The 21,129-nt window shown below is 45.9% G+C and overlaps 1 protein-coding gene across 1 annotated transcript; it reads right to left on the minus strand.

Annotated features, from left to right (window-relative positions):
• Positions 1–3,171: 3,171 nt before the first annotated feature.
• Positions 3,172–19,287, minus strand: ANKEF1 (ankyrin repeat and EF-hand domain containing 1). Its single transcript, XM_044454532.1, has 9 exons — positions 18,942–19,287; positions 18,578–18,777; positions 15,515–15,664; positions 12,697–12,820; positions 10,737–11,562; positions 8,559–8,785; positions 6,796–7,010; positions 5,094–5,237; positions 3,172–3,333 (listed from the first exon to the last, which is right to left on the minus strand). Exons 1-9 carry the CDS (start codon positions 19,285–19,287, stop codon positions 3,172–3,174), a joined length of 2,394 nt encoding a protein of 797 aa, XP_044310467.1.
• Between the last annotated feature and the right edge of the window lie 1,842 nt (positions 19,288–21,129).

Raw genomic sequence — 21,129 nt, forward strand, 5'->3', positions numbered from 1 at the left:
ACTTCCGAGATTAGAAGCTTCTGTTCTTCCTGTGCCCTGTTGGACTCCTGCTGCCAGGCCAGGACTGAGTCCTTTCAGCTTCTTCATCCTCCTCAGTGGAAATTTATGCTGATAGGCCTGCAAGCAGACAGATGGTCCCCTCTCCCCTTTTTCACCCTCATGCTTCTGTCCCTCCCTCTTCTTCTTCTTCCTCAGGTTTGAACTGAGAATCATAGAATAGTAGAGTTGGAAGGGGCCAGAAGGCCATGGGGTCCAACCCGCTGCTATCGCAGGGCACTAAATTCCACCCCCATTTAGATGACTGTCCAAATGCTTTTTTAATGTCTGCAGTGAGGGAGAGCCCTCAACTTCTCCAGGTAATAGATTCCACTGTTGCATTGCACTGACAGTGAGGAAATTCTTCCTGGGGTCTAGCCTCAATCTGGATTTTTTTAACTTAAATTTATTATTGTGTGTCCTGCACTCTGGAATGAACCAGAAGAGATCTTGACCTTCCTCTTTGTGACAGCCTTTGAGATACTTGTAGAGTGCCCTCATATCTCCCCTCAGTCATCTATTCCTGAGGCTGAACATGCGCAGTTCTCTCCATCTTTCCTCATAGGGGTTTGCCTCCAGCCCCGGAATCATCCTTGTCGCTCTCCTCCATACCCTTTCCAGCTTGTCTGCATCTTTTTTAAATGTGGGGGCCCAGGCACAGTTCTCCAGGTGAGCTCTGACTATTGCTGAGTATAAGAGAACTAGTGCATGACATGTTTTGGACGTGATGCTTCTGTTAATGCAGCCCAAAATCACATTTGCCCTTTTTGCAGCCACATCACATAGTGGGCTCATATTTAGTTTGTGATCTGCAACAATCCCAAGATCCTTTTCATTTACAGAGCTTCAACCTTAGGAAAGGGAAAGTCTGTGGGGTGGGGATCCGCACTTGGATTTCCCCCTCCAAGGTCAAAGCTCCACTTCAGATGGTCCCTCTGATGCCATCCAGAGGTCACAGGATTGCACTCCGAGTCCTTCTTCTATGGTTTTTGTTATACTGTTTTTAATATGACTCCCCCAGGAAACCCACAGCATTCTGTGCAACAATTCCCCATGGCTTTATATAATAATATGGCTGTTTAATACTTTTTAAAACTAACATACAGTACTTCCGCTAGCCACAGTGGCTGAAGTCTTTACATCTCAGGTCCTGAAGTAGTGTCAGTGTTGTCAAAACTGAAAAGTTTCAGACTCAGCTCAAGCTGATATACCACAAGAGAAAATTAGAGGTATTAGAAGGCAGAGAGCAAACAAGAGGCTTAGTACAATAAGAAAGATCCACAGAACATGTGCAGAAAGTACAATAAAAACATTTGAACTTGAAGCAGATTTGGAAGCTGAAATAATAATCACAGATATGTTGATCCCATGCCAAGTCAGTAGAGAAGGCATCATAATAATTTCTGAAGAGCATAAAATCTTACTCCTGACCTTTCCACTAGGAACGTTGGACACCCTCTGCCTGCACTGGCCAACAATACTTGTTAGAGTGATGTCTCTAGACCCTGTCACTGTAAACCAGGCATCCAACAGCTCAGAAAGTGCTTTTCAGTGGCAAGAAATACTGCAACGAATCAAACTTACACTCTCTGGCTAAGTGGCTGCTAAAATGAGCTCCAAATTAATCACAGGGGTTTTATTTTATTTCCCTTGTAGATATTCTGGATGGAGCAACAAGACAGAATGGGACAAAAGCAGTGTGTGGGAGACATAATTCTCCATAATGCTCCACTTAAATGGCTGAGAGAGCCCTCTTAAGGGATTACCACTCTAGAGACAGAGGCTGTAAGATCAGAGCCCTGTATGCTAGGCCCTGCCAGGCAGCACAGGAGGAACAGACACCAAGATGCCTCCCACTTCTCATCTGCTGTTTTTAGCTGAGTGCACCAGATGGCTAGCGAGGAACTGGGAAGCTCCTGGATCTTGTGCACCTCTGTCCTCCCCACCCCCTCCTCTCCCCATCCACTGGCCTGCCACCTTCCTCCTCCCTGACCATCCAACTGATAGGTGAAGCTCCATAGCTTTGGCATTGCACCCATATATTCCTAAGAAAATAAATGGAAGAAGTTATGGTTTATCAAGGAGAGAAGTTGACAGTTCACCAGGCTGAAACCAAATCCCTCTATAGGTAATACTAAATGTGATTGCATTTAGCCCAACAAAGCACTAGCCATGAATGTTGGTTTGTTGTGATGTGGTCTATGAACTCGGCATTGTTTAAACCATGGGTTGCTGCAACATCTGAACACAGATTGCTTTGCCAAGCTCCAGAGACAATGAGCAAGAGTCCATAAATTCCTCAGCTGCTCTACATGCCAGTACAAAGGGACTGGGATATCAGGAAGGTGTGGGCAAAGGAGGAGGGAAACAGCAACTCAGGAATGGGGAAAGCAAAGCATGTTTTGTTCAGTTGTCTGCCAGACAAACCATGGGCTAAATAAATCTCTGGCTACTGTTATGTGCAAACCAGGCTGGTGACAGTTGTTTCTGGATATGCTTCCACACTTCCCACGGCCTCAGGGCAATACAGGAACAGCTGCGCACTGAAGATTCATCAGTGCTTTCGCTCTCTGCCACGTTTGTGTTATAGTAAAGCAAAGCACTTTCCCAGCCTGGGGGGGGGGGGCACTGTCTTATGGTTGGCACCAGGCCATTTTTCTTAAGGGAAAATTTCTGTGGATTTGCACACATCCTAGAGCTGCCCTAGATTGAAAGGCTCTGCCACACTGTTCAGTGCAATGGATACTTATAGCACCTGGAAATAATTGGCTTCAAGGTTCTGCAGCAGGATAGAGCCACTCTGCTAAGGCATGAGATGGATTAAGGTCTGGCTGAATGAGAAAGGGTGACCAAAAGTCAATTGCAATTCAGCTGGGGAACTGCACTGCAAATGGTTTGCAGCATGTGTTGACCTTGCTGCTAAAAGGACGAGGTAGATCCCTTGTCCGATTTTAGGCCAGGCACAGGGGTCCTCCCAGGTTCTGGCACTCGCCGTACTGAAATCATGCAGCTAAAGGAGTGGAAGTAATGTTTTTATCACAACTGGGGATGACATGATTATGGCCTTTCAAAGACATTTCTCCTGAGACTTTGCTTCATTCCTTCAGGAATATGCAGACATAAATTACAGAGTGATTAATGCAAGGCAGCGGCCTGTTGCAGTGCGCGGGCTTTCTCCATAAAGTTCCTCTTGAATGGCATCATGAAGTCTTCAAAATCCACCTCGTAAGTAAAACGTTGCCGACGCAACTCCCTCTTTCTTAGAAGATCTTTAGTTGTCGCTTCCGGGCTCCATATCTGAGAGGGAGGAGAAAAACAATCCACATGATTTATTGTGTAGGCTACATTTCTTGGAGAAGAAAACAACAGCAACAATGTTCGGAATCATTCATTGGAACCATCATCCATCTCAAGCAGGCCTGGACAGACTTCATTCTTGCAGGATATACTTTGATTTTTACTGGAGCCTAGAGGGCTGCCAACCACAGTCAGGTGCAAAATAGCAGCAGAACATTAAGAATTAAGGAACAAGGTGTCCTCTGAACACATGCTCAGCCTAGGGATGGCGATTTGGACCTGAACCAAGCTCACAAATGCTTTCACACAGAAAAACCCAGTTCTGGTTTAGTGCCTCCCCCGCAGCACTTTTTTGATAGCCTGATTTTTCAGAGAGGGAGAAGAGGAAGTTTTACTTTTCAGCTGTTGATATTGCTAGATAACTGGGAGTCCCGACAAAGGAGAATTCACAGGCCAATGCTCCCCATCTCTCTCCCAACATACAAAGCCTGGGCTGCTTCTGTGCCAAATGCCAACATGGAATGGATCCAAATGATCAGGCTCATTCTGGAGCTGGTTGGCAACCAGCCACTCAAGGACCTTGCCCATGAAAGAAACATTTGCCACCAGCCTGAATGTGTTAGGATTTTTTGGCCCCAAGGAGGCTTTCCTCAGGAGTGGCCTCACCAAAAGGGTTAAATATTCACAGACAGAGTATCTTGGAAATAATGTGCGGAGAATTCTTTGCCCAAGAAGTGGAGCAAAGAGAATGGGTGATCCCAGATGAGGCATTTACTGAGCACTCAGCACTGTCTCACTCATGGGATGTTACTGGAACTCAGTCTATCTGTCATTTATTGCCCTTCTGTGTTTTAGCACTGTTTCTTCCACTGTTTTTTCTGAACAGAAAAAACAGAGTAAGGGAAAAAGGGCAGAATATCTGCACAGGACTGCATATTTTCACTAGGAAGCCTTATCTTGAAGCACTGTTTTGCCACATCTTCATATGGCTCTCATGGGCCAGATTTTCATTCCTCTGAGGTCCACATTTGGTTCATAGACAGCTCCTTGGCCATTCCTTAGACTAAAACAGGTGTGGAGGGTCCAAGTCCATTTCAGAGATGCCACGGAGGGCATATTCCAGTGGTTGTTGGAGCCAAAGGCAAAGGGATGAGGACTGATCTCCTAAAATAGATCAAGCCATCCTGAGATATTTATATAAAAGACAGCATACAAAAGCTTTAAATAAATGAATGAATGAATGACCAGCCTTTCAACCTTTCAGAATGTAGAAAAACTGCACAGAAACCAAGAAATCACCAAATGATTGGTGGTTGGGTTAAGAGGAAGGACTTAGCCACCTGGGGAACTCTGGAATGCCGGCGTGGCAGCATGGAGAACTCCAGGCACCAACAAGGGCAGGATCTGCCCCTAGAGCTTGCTTGTGGTTTTTCACCCATACCTAGAAGAACTGAGATATTATTCCTGACTTGTGTTACACAAGGGCCTGTCACAATCCAAAAGGCCTGCTAATAACTGAATTCTGGAATGTTCTGTCAGCACAAGGTGGATTAAATGGGAATGGCATTCATACAGGATGAAACTCTGACCTGGAACTACAGGAAGGACACCGTGAATTCTGCTTGCTAGGCACAGGGAGCAGCTATGATGGGACTCATGTCAATAAAGACTGGGCGCCCGTATGAGTGAGGAGGACAGTTCAACAAAAGCAAGAACTCCGTGAAAGTAGCCCATTACCCATGTTTTGGAGCGATACGTACTCTCTGTGGCGTGAAGGTGATATTAAGCTTCCTTGTTGCGCCTCTGGTTATCAGTGAATTCAGATGGACAACATTATCCCGGATGGATTCTTTTTTCTCCTCAAAGAGTGATTTCTCAATGACTGGTTCAGGTGGCTGTGGAATCTGAAACATGAAGCACCATCCGTTGCACAATCGCGTTTGCATTTTAAACATTTCATGACATTATCTAGAGTCTTTTTGCAGCCTACGTGCTTCATGATATGCCAGATTCAAAAGGTGTCCAAAGGTGGCTGCTGCAAAAGGCAGAAGGATCAGGGCAGGGTGGGGCTGGTTCCCCCGCATTTGGGGCACTGATTCCCCTCCACATGATCCATGTGACAGAGCATATGCTTCACACGGGTAAAAGTTGCAGGTTATCTCCCAGCATCTTCAGGCAGAGCTAAGAAAGACTTGTCTGCCATTCTGGAAAGCTCGTAGCAATCAGTGTAGGCGACATGGAGTTACATGGAACAAGTGTCTGATTTGGTAAAGGCAAAGTTCCTATCTCCAAATGCAGGGATAGAAACTCAGCCGGAAGTGTGTTGGACCAGGGCCTGGAAGATCCAGGTTCAAGCCACCGCTTGACTATGAAGCTCCCAGGGTGACTTTGGGCCAGTCACTTTCAGCCTAATCCTCCTCACAGGGTGGCTGTTGTGAGGATAAAATGGAATGAAGGACTATGTAAGCTGCCTTCGGTTCCTTCAAAAGGAAATAAGGCAAAATATAAATGCAATGTATCATTATGAGTATTACTACTACTAATAAATGATGATTTTAAAATGATTATTTTAGTCTTATAATAAACCAATAATGTACCAATTTAATTTAATGTTGACATATTTGAATGAATAATGTATTAATAAATAAATGATGATGATATCAATAATTGTTATTATTGTTCTATATTTCAGGATCCACATTGTAGTGGTATGTGAAGCCAGTGCCCAAAGAAAACATGGCCAAAGACACAGAAAAAAATCTGAATATTGTTGTTTCAAGCACTTACAAGTAGTAATCAAACCTCAGGAGAGGCATTTTGACCTTTCCAAGTAAGGAACAAACTGCAAAGGTCACCAAACAATCGGTCAGGGGAAGGAAGCCATGGCCATCAGGTTGGCCCCAGAGAGACAGACTGGGACACATGGAGGGCCAGGTCTGGGCTGCAGGCTGGGGCTCCCCCCCACCACAACAATGCCTCTCCCCACCCCACTCCTGCAAGGCTGGGGAAAGTCCTGCAAACATTTAAAGCACATTCGGATGTAAGTCATGGACGTGACTTATTTGATGCTGCCTTGGCAAATGACTTGGGCTCTCGCGCAGAATGCGGGCAGCCCTCTCAGGCTGGGCTCTTCCCCCGATGTCCTTCTAACAGAAGGTGCAGGAGGCTCAGCCGGGAAGACGGTGCCTGCAAAGCATGAGCTCAACTGGTGTGCAAGGGCTGCTCCACACAAGGGACAGCCCAAGCTTGCCCTTGGTGGAGGCGGGGGAAGCGGGGCAGAGGGAAATGTGGCTGCACAGCCCCTCTGCTGTACTGCACCCCTCCCTCTGCTTCCTCTGCTGTCATCCTTTAGCACAGACGTTCACCAGCCTTGCTAATTGCCACCAGGCTGGACACGGGGGATTGGTGATCTCTTTTGCCTATTCAAGCTCATGAGGAGGTTGGACAGCCTCCTTCCCCTACCAGTTCTTTGACAGACTCTTTCGAGCCAGGCTCTGCAGCCTTCCCTTTGGGGGGAGCTGCTGCTGGTGCCGGTGCCTTCGGCTTGCCCCCCTTTTTCCCTTTCTGCTTGTCTCCTTTGCTTTCCGGTGGCTTGGGCAAACGGTCCAGCGTGTCCTGAAGGAAGTGGATCAACCGGTTGTCAGCATACGCCTTAGCAATTTCCAATGCATTTTGCCCTGTTTAAAGACAGAACACAGCTAAGGGCTGGAAAATCGTAACTTCTCCCTGCACAATACTGCAAAAACACCCCCCCCCACCCCCACTCTCAAGTCATTGGCTGGGACCTGCTCTTCCCAGTCCGTCAGCCCTTGGCCTGATCACCTCTCTCCAGAGAGGCCTGACCAAAGTAAGGTGTATCTGCATAGATCTGACCACAGGATAGCCCTCTGAAGTCTCTGCACTGGGCTCTTATCCACTCCGAGGGCCACCTGCTGTGGACTGGTGGTACAGCCCAGAGGCCGGTTTACCCCACTGGGGAGAAGTAGGCCAGTTGGAAAATATGCATGGTATTAAATCATGAATGCTACAACTATCTTTGCATACTGAAAGTAAGGATGTCTGAAACAGCAGAACAGCAGCATGCCAGACTTCTCATTCCATCTTCAACTGAATGAATTCCAGCTCTTTCCAACTCAAGTGCATATCAGATCTCATACTTGCTTTTCCCCCTTTCTGCATGATGCCATCCAGGCATATTTTCATGTACATGTTTCCATGTATGTGCATCAGTTGCTCACATTTTTAAAATGTACGCATTGTTTTGCCATTGGTTAAACAATGTTGAGAAGTAGGCAACTTCCTTGTACATTTTTCCAATGTATGCCTGCTGTTGGACACATTGTTTTTGGTACACAAGTTGCATTGCAAATGGAGTTTGACCACAGATTGCATCCAAGTTTGGGTTTGATCTGGAAAGTGTAACTAAATAAAATCTGATTAAAAACCCGCTAAATTTCTCATACTTTCCTAACTGTAAGTTAATTTGTGCCTTGTCAGAATTTATTTCAGTTATTTCACATATTTTATTCATATTCACTGTATCATGCCAAGAAGACAGAAACAAGGTAGAGAGGATGGGAGGAGGAGAAAGCACTACTTCTGGGATGAAACTTTCTCTAAAGAGATCACATAAACACGGAATGCAGGAGTGTATCAAGGTGCTTAAGCATAAGCAGGGATGAGGAAGAATTTAATTTGGTCTGAGATTTAAAGGAAGCCGACCTACTTCACTCTAATGCATAGATTGAAACATAGTTAGTCCTCCTATTGTGTATTCTCTGAACCTTCTACTGTAGTTCTAACTCCAAACTTGTATACAAGATGCACATATTAGACAAACCTACATATCCATATTACAGAAAATTATATACAAAATGCTTAGGTTAGAGGGAAATGTGTGTGTTTTCATCTGCTGACTGATGCAGAAATTGGATGGAAAGGACTTGTGAGGGAATTCATATGAAAATGAGAGTAGCCCATCTCTTAAAATAAATATAAAGCAAAATTACATGTGGGGTGATGGAAAGTAAATGCAGAAAGACAACTCAGTTTCTACTCTGGACTACTTGCAGAATGTAAGTCAATTCCAAAGGAAGTTGTAATTTTATTTAGTAAGGCCTAGAGCTTACTGCTAACAAAATCCCTGCTACCTATAGCTCATGTATAGGTCATATTATTTACCATCCATTAATAGTGATGGAAGCAGTAGTAAGACAAAGGGTTACCTCTTCTGTTTACCATCTGAACTTTAGCACCACTGTTGACTAAATACTGCACGGTGTCCAGCCGACTGCTCTCCACACCTCTCATTAATGGGGTACCATCGTTAATTGAAACGGCATCCATTGTTGCTCCTGCTTTAATGAGCAGTTCAGCGATATCCTGCTGTCCCGCATGGCACGCGTGGTGGAGAGGTGTCCACATGAAATTGTCTTTGGCGTTCACATTAGCCCTGCAGACAAGGAATGATTCCTGTACACATCAAAAATGTCCTATTTTGCCACCAGTCATCTCTCATTCCTCCACAGGCCCTAAATACAGAGATGTACAAAGAGTTATTGGGTATGGATTTTCCATACACGCTGAAACACTCTGAAAGCCAGAAGTCTTTCATCAACCGAAGGGGACTGGTTTAGAGGGGCTCCCTCGCCCTCTTATTATAGTAGAACGTGGGGTCATTCAGTGAAATGGATTGGCAGTAGATTCAGGACAGAGACAAAGAAAGAGAAGAAATTCCTCACACAACACTGGAAGTCCACTGCTGTCAAGTGTGCTGATGGCAGCTAACTTTCTAAGGGGTTAAGCCAGTTCATGGATCATACTTATATTTGTACCAACCGGGGCATGCAACAAATGCCATTTGTTCACTATTTCAGCCAGCCATGTCCTTCCCTACAATACTCCATTCCATTTCCACTCTACTCTGTATTCCATTCACTCTTCCCACAACTCAGAGTAGGGCCTTCTCTGCTGTGGCACCCAGATTCTGGAATGTACTTCCCAGAGAGGTATGCCTGGTGCCGAGCTTATACTTTTTTATTTAAACGGTATTTTAAAATCAACAACTTTTACTGTTCAGTCTCTCTTGTTTTGTTTTGTAATTTACTGTTTTGTCTTATATATTATTCTGTTTCAATTTATTTATTAGGGATTGTTGTGGTTTTAATTGTTCTTTTAAACATTGCAAGCTGTCCTGAGATTTTTATATAATAGGATGGCATAAAAAAGCTTTTAATTAATAAATAAATAATAAACAATTAGCATTCCACAGCGCTGAACCCGTGCATCCCTCCTGGGATTGTTCTTGACTCCGATTTTGTTCATGGAGTAGTTCTGCAAAGCTTGCTGTTTCCCCAAACCTGCTGATACATGTAAATGTGGATGCTGCTATTTTGGCTGCATGGACTATAGCTGTCCTTGAGCAGTGATGGAATGGGAGAGATGCACAAATCTTCCCAAATTTGCACACACTTCCTCCATGTCCGCCTCTCCTGCTATTTCCAGAGCAGGTCTGATTCAGCCTACTGTGCTAATCAGACTGGGGGTTGAGAACAAGTATGTCCATGCAACCTGCAAATATTCTTGGTAGGCACTTGCTCGGACTCATATTCAGAGCTGGGAACAGGACAGGCATGCAAGTTTTGCACGCAAAACCCAAATTCTTATGCAGCCATGGTGATCTCCCAGTTTTGCCGTATCACCACGGTCCCCCATTCAATGCTTTTGCCGGGGGTGGCACAGCAGGCGGGGATCAAGCAGTTTTGGCTTGCTTAGGGCGAGGGGAAGAAAAGTCCTGTTGTAGGCTGCTTCTTGGACACTTCCAAAGAGCTCCTTCCAGTCCAGGCTTTAAATCTGCCAATTTCCTTGACTCATTCTGTCAAGTTCTTCATCAGCGAGCAAGTGAAGCAGGAGGTGCCTCTGGTTTTAAACTGATGATCTTCAAAGCTTAGTGTTTCATTACATTTATTATGTTTATTTTTAACATTTTTCCATCCAAGGAACTCAAGGTGGCTTAGATACTTCCCCTCTCAACAACCCTATGAGGTAGGCCGGGCTGAGAGCCTGGGACTGGCCCAAAGCTACCCAGGGAGCCCCATGGCTGAGCAGGGACTAGCGCCCAGATCGCCTTGGTCCCAGTCCTGTGCTCTTAACCACCACACCACGCTGGCTCTCAACCACTCCCTCTCTTATCCCAAGTCTGCTTTCAGGGAATATAACTGCCAAAACAGCTGCATTACTTTCCTTGCCTCAGTTTTCATTTATACTTAGTCTCAGCCAGCCTCCCCGCTCCCTCAAATTTACTCACAACAACCTGGTGAGGGAGATTAGGTTGAGAGACACTGACTAGCCCAAATCACCTGGTGCCAAAAAGCCCTGTGAGGAAATCAAGAAAGCCAGCCTACCCCTTTTCCAGGAGGAACTGCACGGCTTCCATGTGCCCGCTTGCGCAGGCAGCCATCAGGGGCGTTTTGTAGAAATGGTCTCTTATATCCACGGGCACCCCGGACTCAAAGGCTTTCTTCAGGGATGAGAGGTCTCCCTCTTTGGTGAGGTAGTTGATGTGGGAGAAGCTCTTCAGGGGCTCGTCAATGTACCACCAGGAGTCGTCCTGTATGGGATGCTCTGGAGGGTGGTCCCGATTGAAGCGGCTGCAGTCGGTCACATTCTGATAGGTTTCGATCAGGTACTCCGGCGGCCCTCCATCGGGCCGGCGTGGGTACGAGCTCTCGGGGATGACACAGATTGGTAACGGGATGACAAATTTGCCTTTCTTGCCTTTCCCCTTCTTGCCCTTCTTCTTCTTGGGGCCGTAGGAGGAAAGGAGGAAGGGCTTCTGCAAATACCGAATGCCCTTCAAGAATTCTTCCGTGTTAACCCCCCCTGCACGTGTTCTTTCGTGCGCCTGAGCAATTGTCTGTATTTGCTCCAGGTCCACAAACGGGCACCTTTCCTCGATGATCGAGATGAAATCTTCTTTGCTCACGGTCCCATCGCCCCGATCCGCTATCTCAAAGGCCTCACGGAGGCTTGCCTGGTTTTCAACAGACCAGTCATGCAATCTCACGGCCCACGGTGGGTTGGGGTTCTTCACCCCAGGCTTGGGCTTGGAAAATTTGGCAAAGCGCCGCTCGATTTTTCGGATCTCCTTGACTGCTGCTTTGAATCCACCATCTTTAGCCACCTGTCTGGGCGTCTTTTTCTCTAGATTCCTCCATGTAGGATCACAGCCTAAAAATGAGGATCCATATCACTGGAGACGAGGGGCAACCTACACATGTACAAGAAGATCTCCTGGCCTGAGGAATGAGCCATAAGGTGGATGAATACTTTTTGATCAATCATAGGATTCTTTTAGAGAGAAACAGCTTTGAGCCAAGGCCAAACCTTGTGGCAGGAGTGAACCCAGAAATGGTTCCAACAGCAGGGCAATGGCAAACAGCCGCGGTGAGTGAATGTTAGCGCCCAGTGGGTCACCAGGAACAAAGTGAGTTGGCAGCAGTGTTGCCAAAAAGCCATGAGAATGAGTGAGCAGCAAAGAGAAGGCTGAAAGGCAGATCTCCAGGTGTAGGGATGGCCAAGAGTGCTCACAGGGTTGTCCTTCTGTGGGATGCGTCATCAGGAGGCCAATGAGAATGGGATGCAAGGAGAGAGAATGCTGAGAACTGGCTAGCAGCATTCAGGAGCCCCTTCCCCAAGCCAGTGGCTTTCAGCTGAGTTGGACTACAAACCCCAACATGCCCCAGCCAGTCCAACACATCTGGAGGTCACCAGATGGAGAGGGATCAAAGCATCCCCATGTACAGAACAGTCAGTTCCCTAATGACGCACACACTAGTCATGTTTCCTCTGCTGGCTGACCATCCTGCTGACATGTGGAGCAGCCCTGTGGACATACCAAGGCAGCTCACATACTCCTCTTCCACTCCATTTTTATGGTTGCAACAAACTTGTGAAGTACAGCAGGATGAGAGTCAGTGGCTGGCCTGAAGTCGGGCAGCGAGCTTGGTGGCCAATTGCAGACTAGAACCCAGATCTCCCAGGTCCACAGTCCAACTCTCTAGTCTCACTAGAAGGGAGAACCCTATTAACCCCCCTCCCCCTATATCTGTGCAGATCCTAGCGCAGCCTTCTTCAACCTGGTACCTTCCAACTGTGCTGGCATACGACACCCATCCTTCCCAAGATCTGGAGGCCCCAAGGTTAGGGAAAGCTATGCTCCCTACCTTATTCTCCCTAATACATATGCCCCAAGACAGTGGGCTCCATTTGGCTTGGGAACAATGGCTGCCTGTTCCCCCAGAGTGGCCAATACTTTCTGCCATGGAAAGCAAAGCACTCAGTTCTCCCACAGCCCCCCTTTACCTCTTTGACCAATAAACTTGCAACATTCAGTAAAGCCCCCGGCAGCTGCATAGTGGAGAGGCGTATTTCCATTCATGGCTATCAGGCCCACGTCTCCATTGTAGGCAGAAATGAGCTTCAGGATCTGGGGAGCAAGGATGACACGATTCCATGTCAAGATGAATCAGGCACCTACACCTCTTCAGCCCCATTTATGTGGCTTTTCCTCTGCAGTGAATGGATGGCATTTTTAAAAGTTTCAGGCCCCTGTCATAATGTGTTGAGTCCAAGGGACACCCGCAAAAAGAGCACCTGATAAATGCTCAACCGTGGAATGGCAAACGGGTAATATGTCAGCACTGAAATACCACTTCTTAGCAAGGTACTGGCCATCTACATAAAGGGAGCAATCTGATGTTTCCAAGACAGCATCTGGGAGGCCACAGGATTGTTCAGCATCCTGGCTCAGACCTGGAGCTGGAAATTGGAGCTGCAGAAGCCTTCACCTTCACACCCAATGGGGAAAGAAGCAGAATGGCTCCACTCTGGGGTCAAGAACATGAGCGAAAGGAGAAGGCCGGAGACTCCAAGGTATAAGGTCTCCTCACTTCTCCTCCGGCCTCTTCCTTTTCCCATCCAGAAGGCTCCAGCTAGAAGGGCGACAAAGCTAGTCTAGCAAAAGGGCGAAGCAGCAATGCCTGTGCTCCTCTTCTACTCTGCACTGGATAATCGTAAGCCTGAGTTGGGGCAGGTGGAGGGGGGGAGAGGCAGGCTTGCAGCCATCACTCCAGGAGTACCCCCTACATGTATCAATGTGCACATCTGTGCGTGGATCAGGTACACTTTGCCAGTGGAGGGGCGTCTGCTTAACCATTTCCCCCCAGCACTGAGTCCCAAGTGGATTTCCCCTGCTCCACCCCACTCAAATGCCGACTGGGGAAGCAGCTCTTGCACAGATGCCCTTCTGAGTCTGATAGCAGTTTCAAGGTGGCACCATCGGCAATTTCTCTTAGGGCTGCAGCAAGAGGCGATGGGAGGTGGGGAGGAACCATGAACTTCACACCGTCTGTGCTGCGGCTGACAGCTAGGCACCCCCACCACCGATGCCTTTTCAAAACCAGGAAAAGCTACATCCATTTCCCAGTGCCCAAGCTCCCCTGATTTAAGCCATCTCTTCCCAGCTCTTCAACTCTTCAAGAGCCTCCATTTTCCTTCACATCCATCTACATTGGGATGTTGAACAAAGGTTGGATTCAATTTGGGAGACTTTTTTTTGTGGGGGGGGACATGTTTTGGTGGTGGGCAGGGCTGATGGCACAAAAGGGGGCCCAAAATCCCATGATGTTTTAGCTCAGGGTTCTTCAGATGTTATTCTATGCAAATTCGGACAGGAAACAGGTCTACACCAAGTGTGTCCCATCCAGAAGCATTTCAGCCTTTGAGAACGAGGGGATTGGGAGATGCAAGCAAGCCAGAAAGCCAGAGACAATCAGCAGTTAGGGGGATTTTGGCCCATGGACTTGAGGTTCTCCAACCTTGATGTTCACAAATAAGCCACAGTGGGAGTGCAAGGGAAGGAGGGCCCTGGATTGCCATCTATATTCTATTTTATTCTATTTTGCATGCATTCTTTGCACACTGAATAGCATTCAAGACCCTGCCTGTGATTTTCCATTACTTGCCTAGAAACCCTTTTCCTGTTTTGTTTTGGTTTGTTTTTTGTTCCAGTTCACCAGTCTGCTGGCCAACCTGTCCCCACATCCCCAGATGTGCTTATACTGAGGTTTTGTGTTCTCAACTCTTATTTAAATTTGAGAAATTCCCCAGTCCTGGTTAATTTAAGCATGGTTCCACATCAGGCTGGTGGCCTCTGGAGGTTTTGTACACAATTCCCATCACAGCTGCTTTCCCTCAAAAGGAAGTGTTCCGCTTACACATGCTTTAACATGTGTTTAATATGTCCTTTCTCTTCTCCTGTACCCTACCCCCCACAAAAATGTAATTAAAAAAACCCCCTTAGAACAGCACCTCCAACCCATCTCGTGAACCATGTGTGACAGAAAAAGAAATGAGTGAAATGTGACTGTTCAAAGTGAAATGCAGGCCATTCAAATCAGCTGCATTGGGTTGCAGGCCATGTTAGTTCTACTTAGAATAGACAAATTCAAGGGAAAGGAATTTACATAACATTGGATAGAACCCAATGGAACAAAGGTACTTTGTAAATACTGAGGGCATAAACGAACATGGGACCACCACCAAAATAAATAAATAAAAGTAGGGGAGAACCCTGCAACATGTCCCCCTCCTCCCCATAAATTGGATTTCTGGAATACCACAGTGCAATATGACATCATCTCAACAAGGGATGAATGGTGCCACCACCAAGCAGCAGCAGCCAACCAATGAAATGGGGCAAAGCCTCCATGTGGTGATGTCATGTTTCCACAATGGCATGTTCTGGGGAAAGGAGAGGAAACTTGACCCAAGGTGGCCATTTTTGGTGGCAGCCCCAGCAGAGTCTAGTTCTGCCTTACTCTAGTTCTTTGCTTTTAATTGTCCTTAGGAATGACACAGATCTATCTCGCCAAGCCTTTAACATACCACAAGGACATACTTTGCTCTGTAGCACAGTTTCCTTGGAGTGGCCAGAGAATGAAGTGGATGCTCTTTAAAAAGGAAATTTACCCTTTATCTGCTTTCTATAGGAAAATTCCTTCCCAAAACATAGGGAAAAGGAGTGTCCTAGAAGAATCTCCTGTATTTGGATTATTAGAAATTAACCAAGAGAGTTCCTTGGCTGGATACCTTTGCTTCTGACACCACCAACAAAGAATACCTCAAAAAACCCTCCTTTGGCAGCAAAATGTGCAGCGTGGTGTCTTTCATTGTCAAACACGTTAACATCTCCACCTCTCTCAAGGATACCATGGACCACTTCCAAGACTCCTTCCCGAGCTGCTTCCATCAAGGCAGTGCGGCCTGTCGCCTGCAAATCAGACAAAGACAGTTATGGAGATGTTTCTCTCCTGATGTGCACAAAGAGGAAAAAAGCAGGTGGCAGATTTTCTTTTTCTACTGCCAGAGCAAAGCCCTTTGCAAGGGTTAGGAAGGAAAATTCAATGGGTGCAGAACAAAGCAGCTTGGATGTCAGGGAGTGCCAGGCAGTCTGCTCATGTGGCCTCAGCATTGTACCAGCTCCACTGGTTGCCCGTGTGATGCCAAACCGGGTTTAAAGTGCTGGGTTTTACCTTTAAAGCCTCGAGGCTTGGAACCTTGAGGCTACCTGAAGGATTGCATTTTCCTGTACTAGCCTGCCTGCATTCTGAGGTCACTAGAAGAGGCCCTTCTTTCTGCCTCGACACCAAGGCATTAGACAAGTGAGCACAAGACCATGAAAAGAGGGCCTTCATATAATGGCTCCACAGTCTCGAATTAGCATCCATCAGGGACCTGTCAGGCCCCCTTTCCCTCAGGAAGTCAGTGAAGTCAGGAAGTCAGTCCCCTTCTTTTTAAGTTTTTCCCGCATAATCTGTGGTTGGCAGATTATTTATTTATTTATTATTTATGATTTAGTTATTTATGATTACACCCTACCTTTCTTCTTACAAAGAACTCAGAGGTTTACATCATTCTCCTCCTCCACTCTCACTCTTATCCTCACAACAACCCTGTGAGGTAGGTTGGGCTGAGAGTCTGTGACTGACCCAAAGCCACCTAGTAGGCTCCATGGCCTAGCGCAGACTAGAGCCCAAATGGTCAGAAGCACAGACGCATGCTCTTAACCACTACACCACATTGTACTGCTGTACCATTCATTTTCACATACAGTTGTTGTATTTTTAGCTTGCACACCATCTTGAAAGAGTTCAACTTTAACGTTTAAATGAATGAAGAAAAGTGCCCAACACTTGTTTTCCCCTTTATCTGTAAAAAGCAGAGGTATGTTCATTTGTAGGCATTGTTCTCCAAGCAGGAGAAAGGAAAGTCAGTTCCCAGTGGAAACTTAAGGCCATGCCCTGCCCTGCCCTGCCCTGCCTGCCAGTAACCCTCCTCCATCTGGGACCTTCATGTCTCTTTGTGTGGCCTGGCAAGGCCAGGGGACAGCGTTCCACCCTCCCTGTCCATTTCCAACTCAGGACATTTTATTATAAGCTTTCTGCTGCTTGATGTGCTGCTTGACTGCATGCTGAGAATTTGTTGTTATGCATTTTTCTGTGCAGGTGTAAGGAATGCTGCTTTTGTGATCTAATTCTTCCTCTTCGATGTGGTTTAGTATATAAAATAGTCATAGGCAAAGAGGCCAGCTTCTAAACAGGGCCTGAAAGTGAGGATGGTCAAGAAGAGGATGTGTGGAGTGCATCAAATAAAGGAACATGTGGAGTTGCAAATGTGGGGACTGGCTTAGAGTGGAGATAATGTTAATGAAATGCTAACATCGAAGTCCTGTCTTGATAAGTTTAGAGAAATACACAGGAAAATAGAAAATGTGGGTTTAGCAAATAGTCTGGCAAATGATAAGATTAACTCAGGGGGTGCATTAAGACCCTAAATGCTAACTTAGCTTAAAATGTCTAACAAAGGGATGCAACAAAACTTAAGACCATGTAGGGAGTTTTATTTGAGTGACTCCTCTTTTTTCTATAAAGGAAAAGACTGCTAAGTGAAAAAGTATAACAAGTTGTTTCTAACACAGAAAAGAGTGCACAGCTCATTCACCAACAGCACCTGTGTCCACATAACAACATGAATCCTGCCTCAATGGGCGAAGCTTCAGGACAGGTATGTGCTTCCGGGCTCTCTTCTCCTTCTTACCTGGGGTTTTTGTCCCCAAACTGCTCTCTTTTGATAGGCTATGCAACACACAGGGCCTTTGTTCCCTTAAGGATGAAGAAGTGTAAAGATGGAACAGGAGGAGGCTATCAGTGGCCAGCAGTCTTCCTGGCTATGTGCTACCCCTTCTACCAGGAGCAGCATGTCAGCAACTACCAGTTCCAGAGGAGGCTGGGCAAGTGAAGCTCTTGTTCTCATCCTGCTTGAGGGATCCTGTGGGCAGCTGGTTTGCCACCACGTGAACAGAGTGCTGGACTGGTCTGATCCTGCATGGCTTTTCTTATGTGTGATTTAGGACTTGCTTCCTTGCTGTCCAATTTGCACATTAAAGCTACAACTTAAGACTCCACATGTACGCTATCTTTTCATGTCATAAAAATACTCTTCATTGTGTAAGTGTGCCCAAGCGTGTATCAGTGCAGGAACTGGAGGAAACACAGACATAGAGGCCAAGCATACATTAGACACCCGCTAAAGAACCTGCCTCACTGAAGGCAGAGTGGGATTGGGGCATGCAGCATCTCCAGATGCCAAACTGCAGACGATCCCTAGTGTGCCACAGGGACATACGGTGGTATCAGCACCATCAGCAATGCAAAAACAGACCAGTCCAGAATTCCACTGCTTCATGCTCCACAACAGGGGTGGGCAACTATGATGGAGAGGATGGCTTTGAGTGCCCTGCATGACACAATACTGTTACTACTGGGGCTGCCACATCAAATCCATCAATTATATTTGCATAAAAGCAAAAACAGGAGTCCAGAAGAGGAAAGCATTCTTACTTTGCTTCGAGAGGATGCTTCCTCAGCAGCAGCCCTTTCACACAAGGTGCTCCCTGCTGAGGATGAGAAAAGGAGGTGCCTGTCCTAAGACGGAACTTACCATCTGCAGTGTTTAAAATTATTCCTTTAAAGCTACTCAAATATAGAAATTTCTGGCTTGATTAATCAAGGTACCTTTTTTTAGTCCATTCAGAGTCTGAACAAGGCATTTAAGAGTCACAGCACTAATTAGCACACTTATCAGCTGCCCACTTCCCATCTTCAAATGCTAAGACCCTTCTTACTAGGTTCATGGCGTTTGGGTTTGCTCCTCTCTCCAAAAATTTCATGCATATCTCTTTGATCTCGTGTGCTTGCTCACAAGCTTGTACGAAAACATGTTTCCCCTCAATAGTACAATTGTTAACATCAGCTCCAAATTCAAGGACGATCTGAACACAGCGGAAGTGCCGTTTGGTGGGCAGGATGCAGTAGAAAAGCACACCTGCAGAAGAAAAGCAGCATGATGATGCAGCAAGTGAACATCCACAGCATGAAGCTGCCAAATACTAAAGATGAAAAGAAAATCTGACCTTCTGGAGTTAGAATGTTTAAAAAGCCAACCCCTACTTTCCTGCTGAGCAGGCAGAATGCAGGGTTCCTTTATACCTTTGCCTTCTGCATCAACTATTGACATATCTGCCTCGGCCTGGACCAAGACATCCAAGGCCAGGTCATGGCCAAGCTCCGCAGCTTTCATCACAGGAGTGCGCCCCATCCGATCCTGGACATCTGGGTGAGCCCCAATTTCCAAGAGAAAGTTGCACATGTCAACATCATTAGCGACACAGGCCAGGTGAAGGGCACTGTCTCCATTGAGGGGCTCGGTGAAATTAATAAGTTCAGGGTATCCAAGTTTGGTAAGCTTTTCGATTTGCTTCTTATCCTTCTGCCGCACACACTGGAGAACTTTATAGATCTGTAGGTTTTCAAGCCTCTTGTCAGCCAAAGACATTCTCAGTCAACTGAAGAAAGGTTCTTCCCATAGAGATGGACTCTGGACAAAAGGTGAAAACAGATGAGGTCAGTCTCTTGAGCAGTGGAATTGATCCAAGGAGGCAGTGGGTTTACCACTGCACTCCCTTTTCTTGTTCTGTCTAAGCCTTTTGATCTGTACCCATTTTCCCATCACAGTATTCATGGAAATAGCTAGCAACAACATGACATGTTGTATGCCAACTTTTCTCCCATGAATTCACAACACAATACAACTAGAAAGGGGTAAGGACTGGCCTCACATCAAAGCCCAGATTTTGGCCATAACATCTCCCCATCACATGACATCCAATGGGCGGTACTCAGTGTTGGTTTTACTTAGAACCATTGGCATGTTGTTTGGAGATAATGGGAGTTTTAGACTTCCACCATCTGGTGGAACTAGATGCGCTAGTTAAGTGACAATGGCTAAAATAACTAAATAAAATAATAAATAAAAGTCATTGATTAATCGTCTTGCATAAACATGGCATATCCCATGTTAAGGTCATCTTAAACGTGTGGCCACTGCCGCATCTTGTGGTGATGAATTCCACAAGTGAGGTGAACATAATGGGATGAAGTGTTTTCTTCCGACCAAAATCTGCTCATCAGTTTCATCTGGTGACTTCCGAAGCTCTACAGCTAGGAGAGAATGTTTTCTCAACCTACTTCCTCCACACTATGCATATAACAACAACCCAGGACATAGTTTGCTTCATTACACAGTTACCCATGAGTTGTTTCCCAGAGATACCACAAAGTGTGTGATGTTGTTTTTCAATTCCTTTGTTTCGATTCCAATGTTTCATTTCTTCCTTATTTGCCACCCCTCCCTCTATAGCAAATCTCTTTCCAGCACTGCAGATTTGGCAGGCAGGGCAGCTGAGGTGTCCTTTTATTGCTCTTGCCTACCTGTTCTGTAGCTCAGTGTAACAACCCATGAACACTCTGAGGTTCTTGGTTCACACTTATCAATCCACACTTTAAACAACACAGAATTCACAATCCAACAACGAATCATGAGTTCTCTTCCTGGGTTGTTCATAATTAATAACCCACAGTTAAGCCATAGTTCTGGGTTCACAGATCATGGCAGCCCTGGGTTCAACAAACAATACTCAACCCATACTCCAGATTGTCACTACATGCAAACCAGGCCCCTCCACATAGTCCTGACATCTTGTTTTGTTAAATGAGAAGCTCCTTTCCTTGTGGGGAAGTTGTGCCGAAAGGTTGAGTCTTGAACCTTTTGTCACTCTTTTCTGAACCTTTTCTAGCTCTGTTACTTTTTTGAAATGAGAAAAGCTGAACTAAGCACAGATGCATCTTCTAAAAGCAGCATTGCCATAGAATTTTTTGAACTAAAGATATTACAAGACAGCTCTTCAAACTTGCCACAAGAACGCATGACTAACAGAGCAGTACTGTATGTATCTATTCAGAAGTAAGCCCTGTTGAGTCCAGTGGCACTTATTCATACAATTTAGTGAAACCTTTTATACACATACTTAAGGCGAAATCCTGTGCAAGTTTAGACAGAACAAAGGCTCTTAACTCCCATCATGCCCCAAACTCACAAAGGATTGTGACTTCAGCGAGTCAAATGGCGAAAGGTTGATCTATAGAAATTTGAAGGCGGAATATAGATTGCTCAAAGTAGCCAGTAGAATTGATTATTTGGTTCAGATCACTGCACCGCAGGAAGTTGCTTTAAAAAATCCATGTACTTCCCACCCCATTTCTGCCACAACAATAGCAAGAAATCAATCAATCAATCAATCAATCAATATCCCTGATTAAATGCAGCACAGCATGCAGG

Source organism: Varanus komodoensis, unplaced genomic scaffold (assembly GCF_004798865.1).
Source record: "Varanus komodoensis strain SLA01 unplaced genomic scaffold, ASM479886v1 scaffold7_3, whole genome shotgun sequence".
NCBI lineage: Eukaryota > Metazoa > Chordata > Lepidosauria > Squamata > Varanidae > Varanus > Varanus komodoensis.

Coding starts and splice junctions, on each gene's coding strand:
- ANKEF1 (XM_044454532.1), bottom strand. CDS start 19,287: ATGTCTTTGGCTGACAAGAGGCTTGAAAACCTACAGATCTATAAAGTT. Junction 5,238..6,795: donor AAGAGTCTGTCAAAGAACTG/GTAGGGGAAGGA, acceptor TTCATGTTTCAG/ATTCCACAGCCACCTGAACC. Junction 3,334..5,093: donor TCACCTTCACGCCACAGAGA/GTACGTATCGCT, acceptor CCTCCCTCTCAG/ATATGGAGCCCGGAAGCGAC.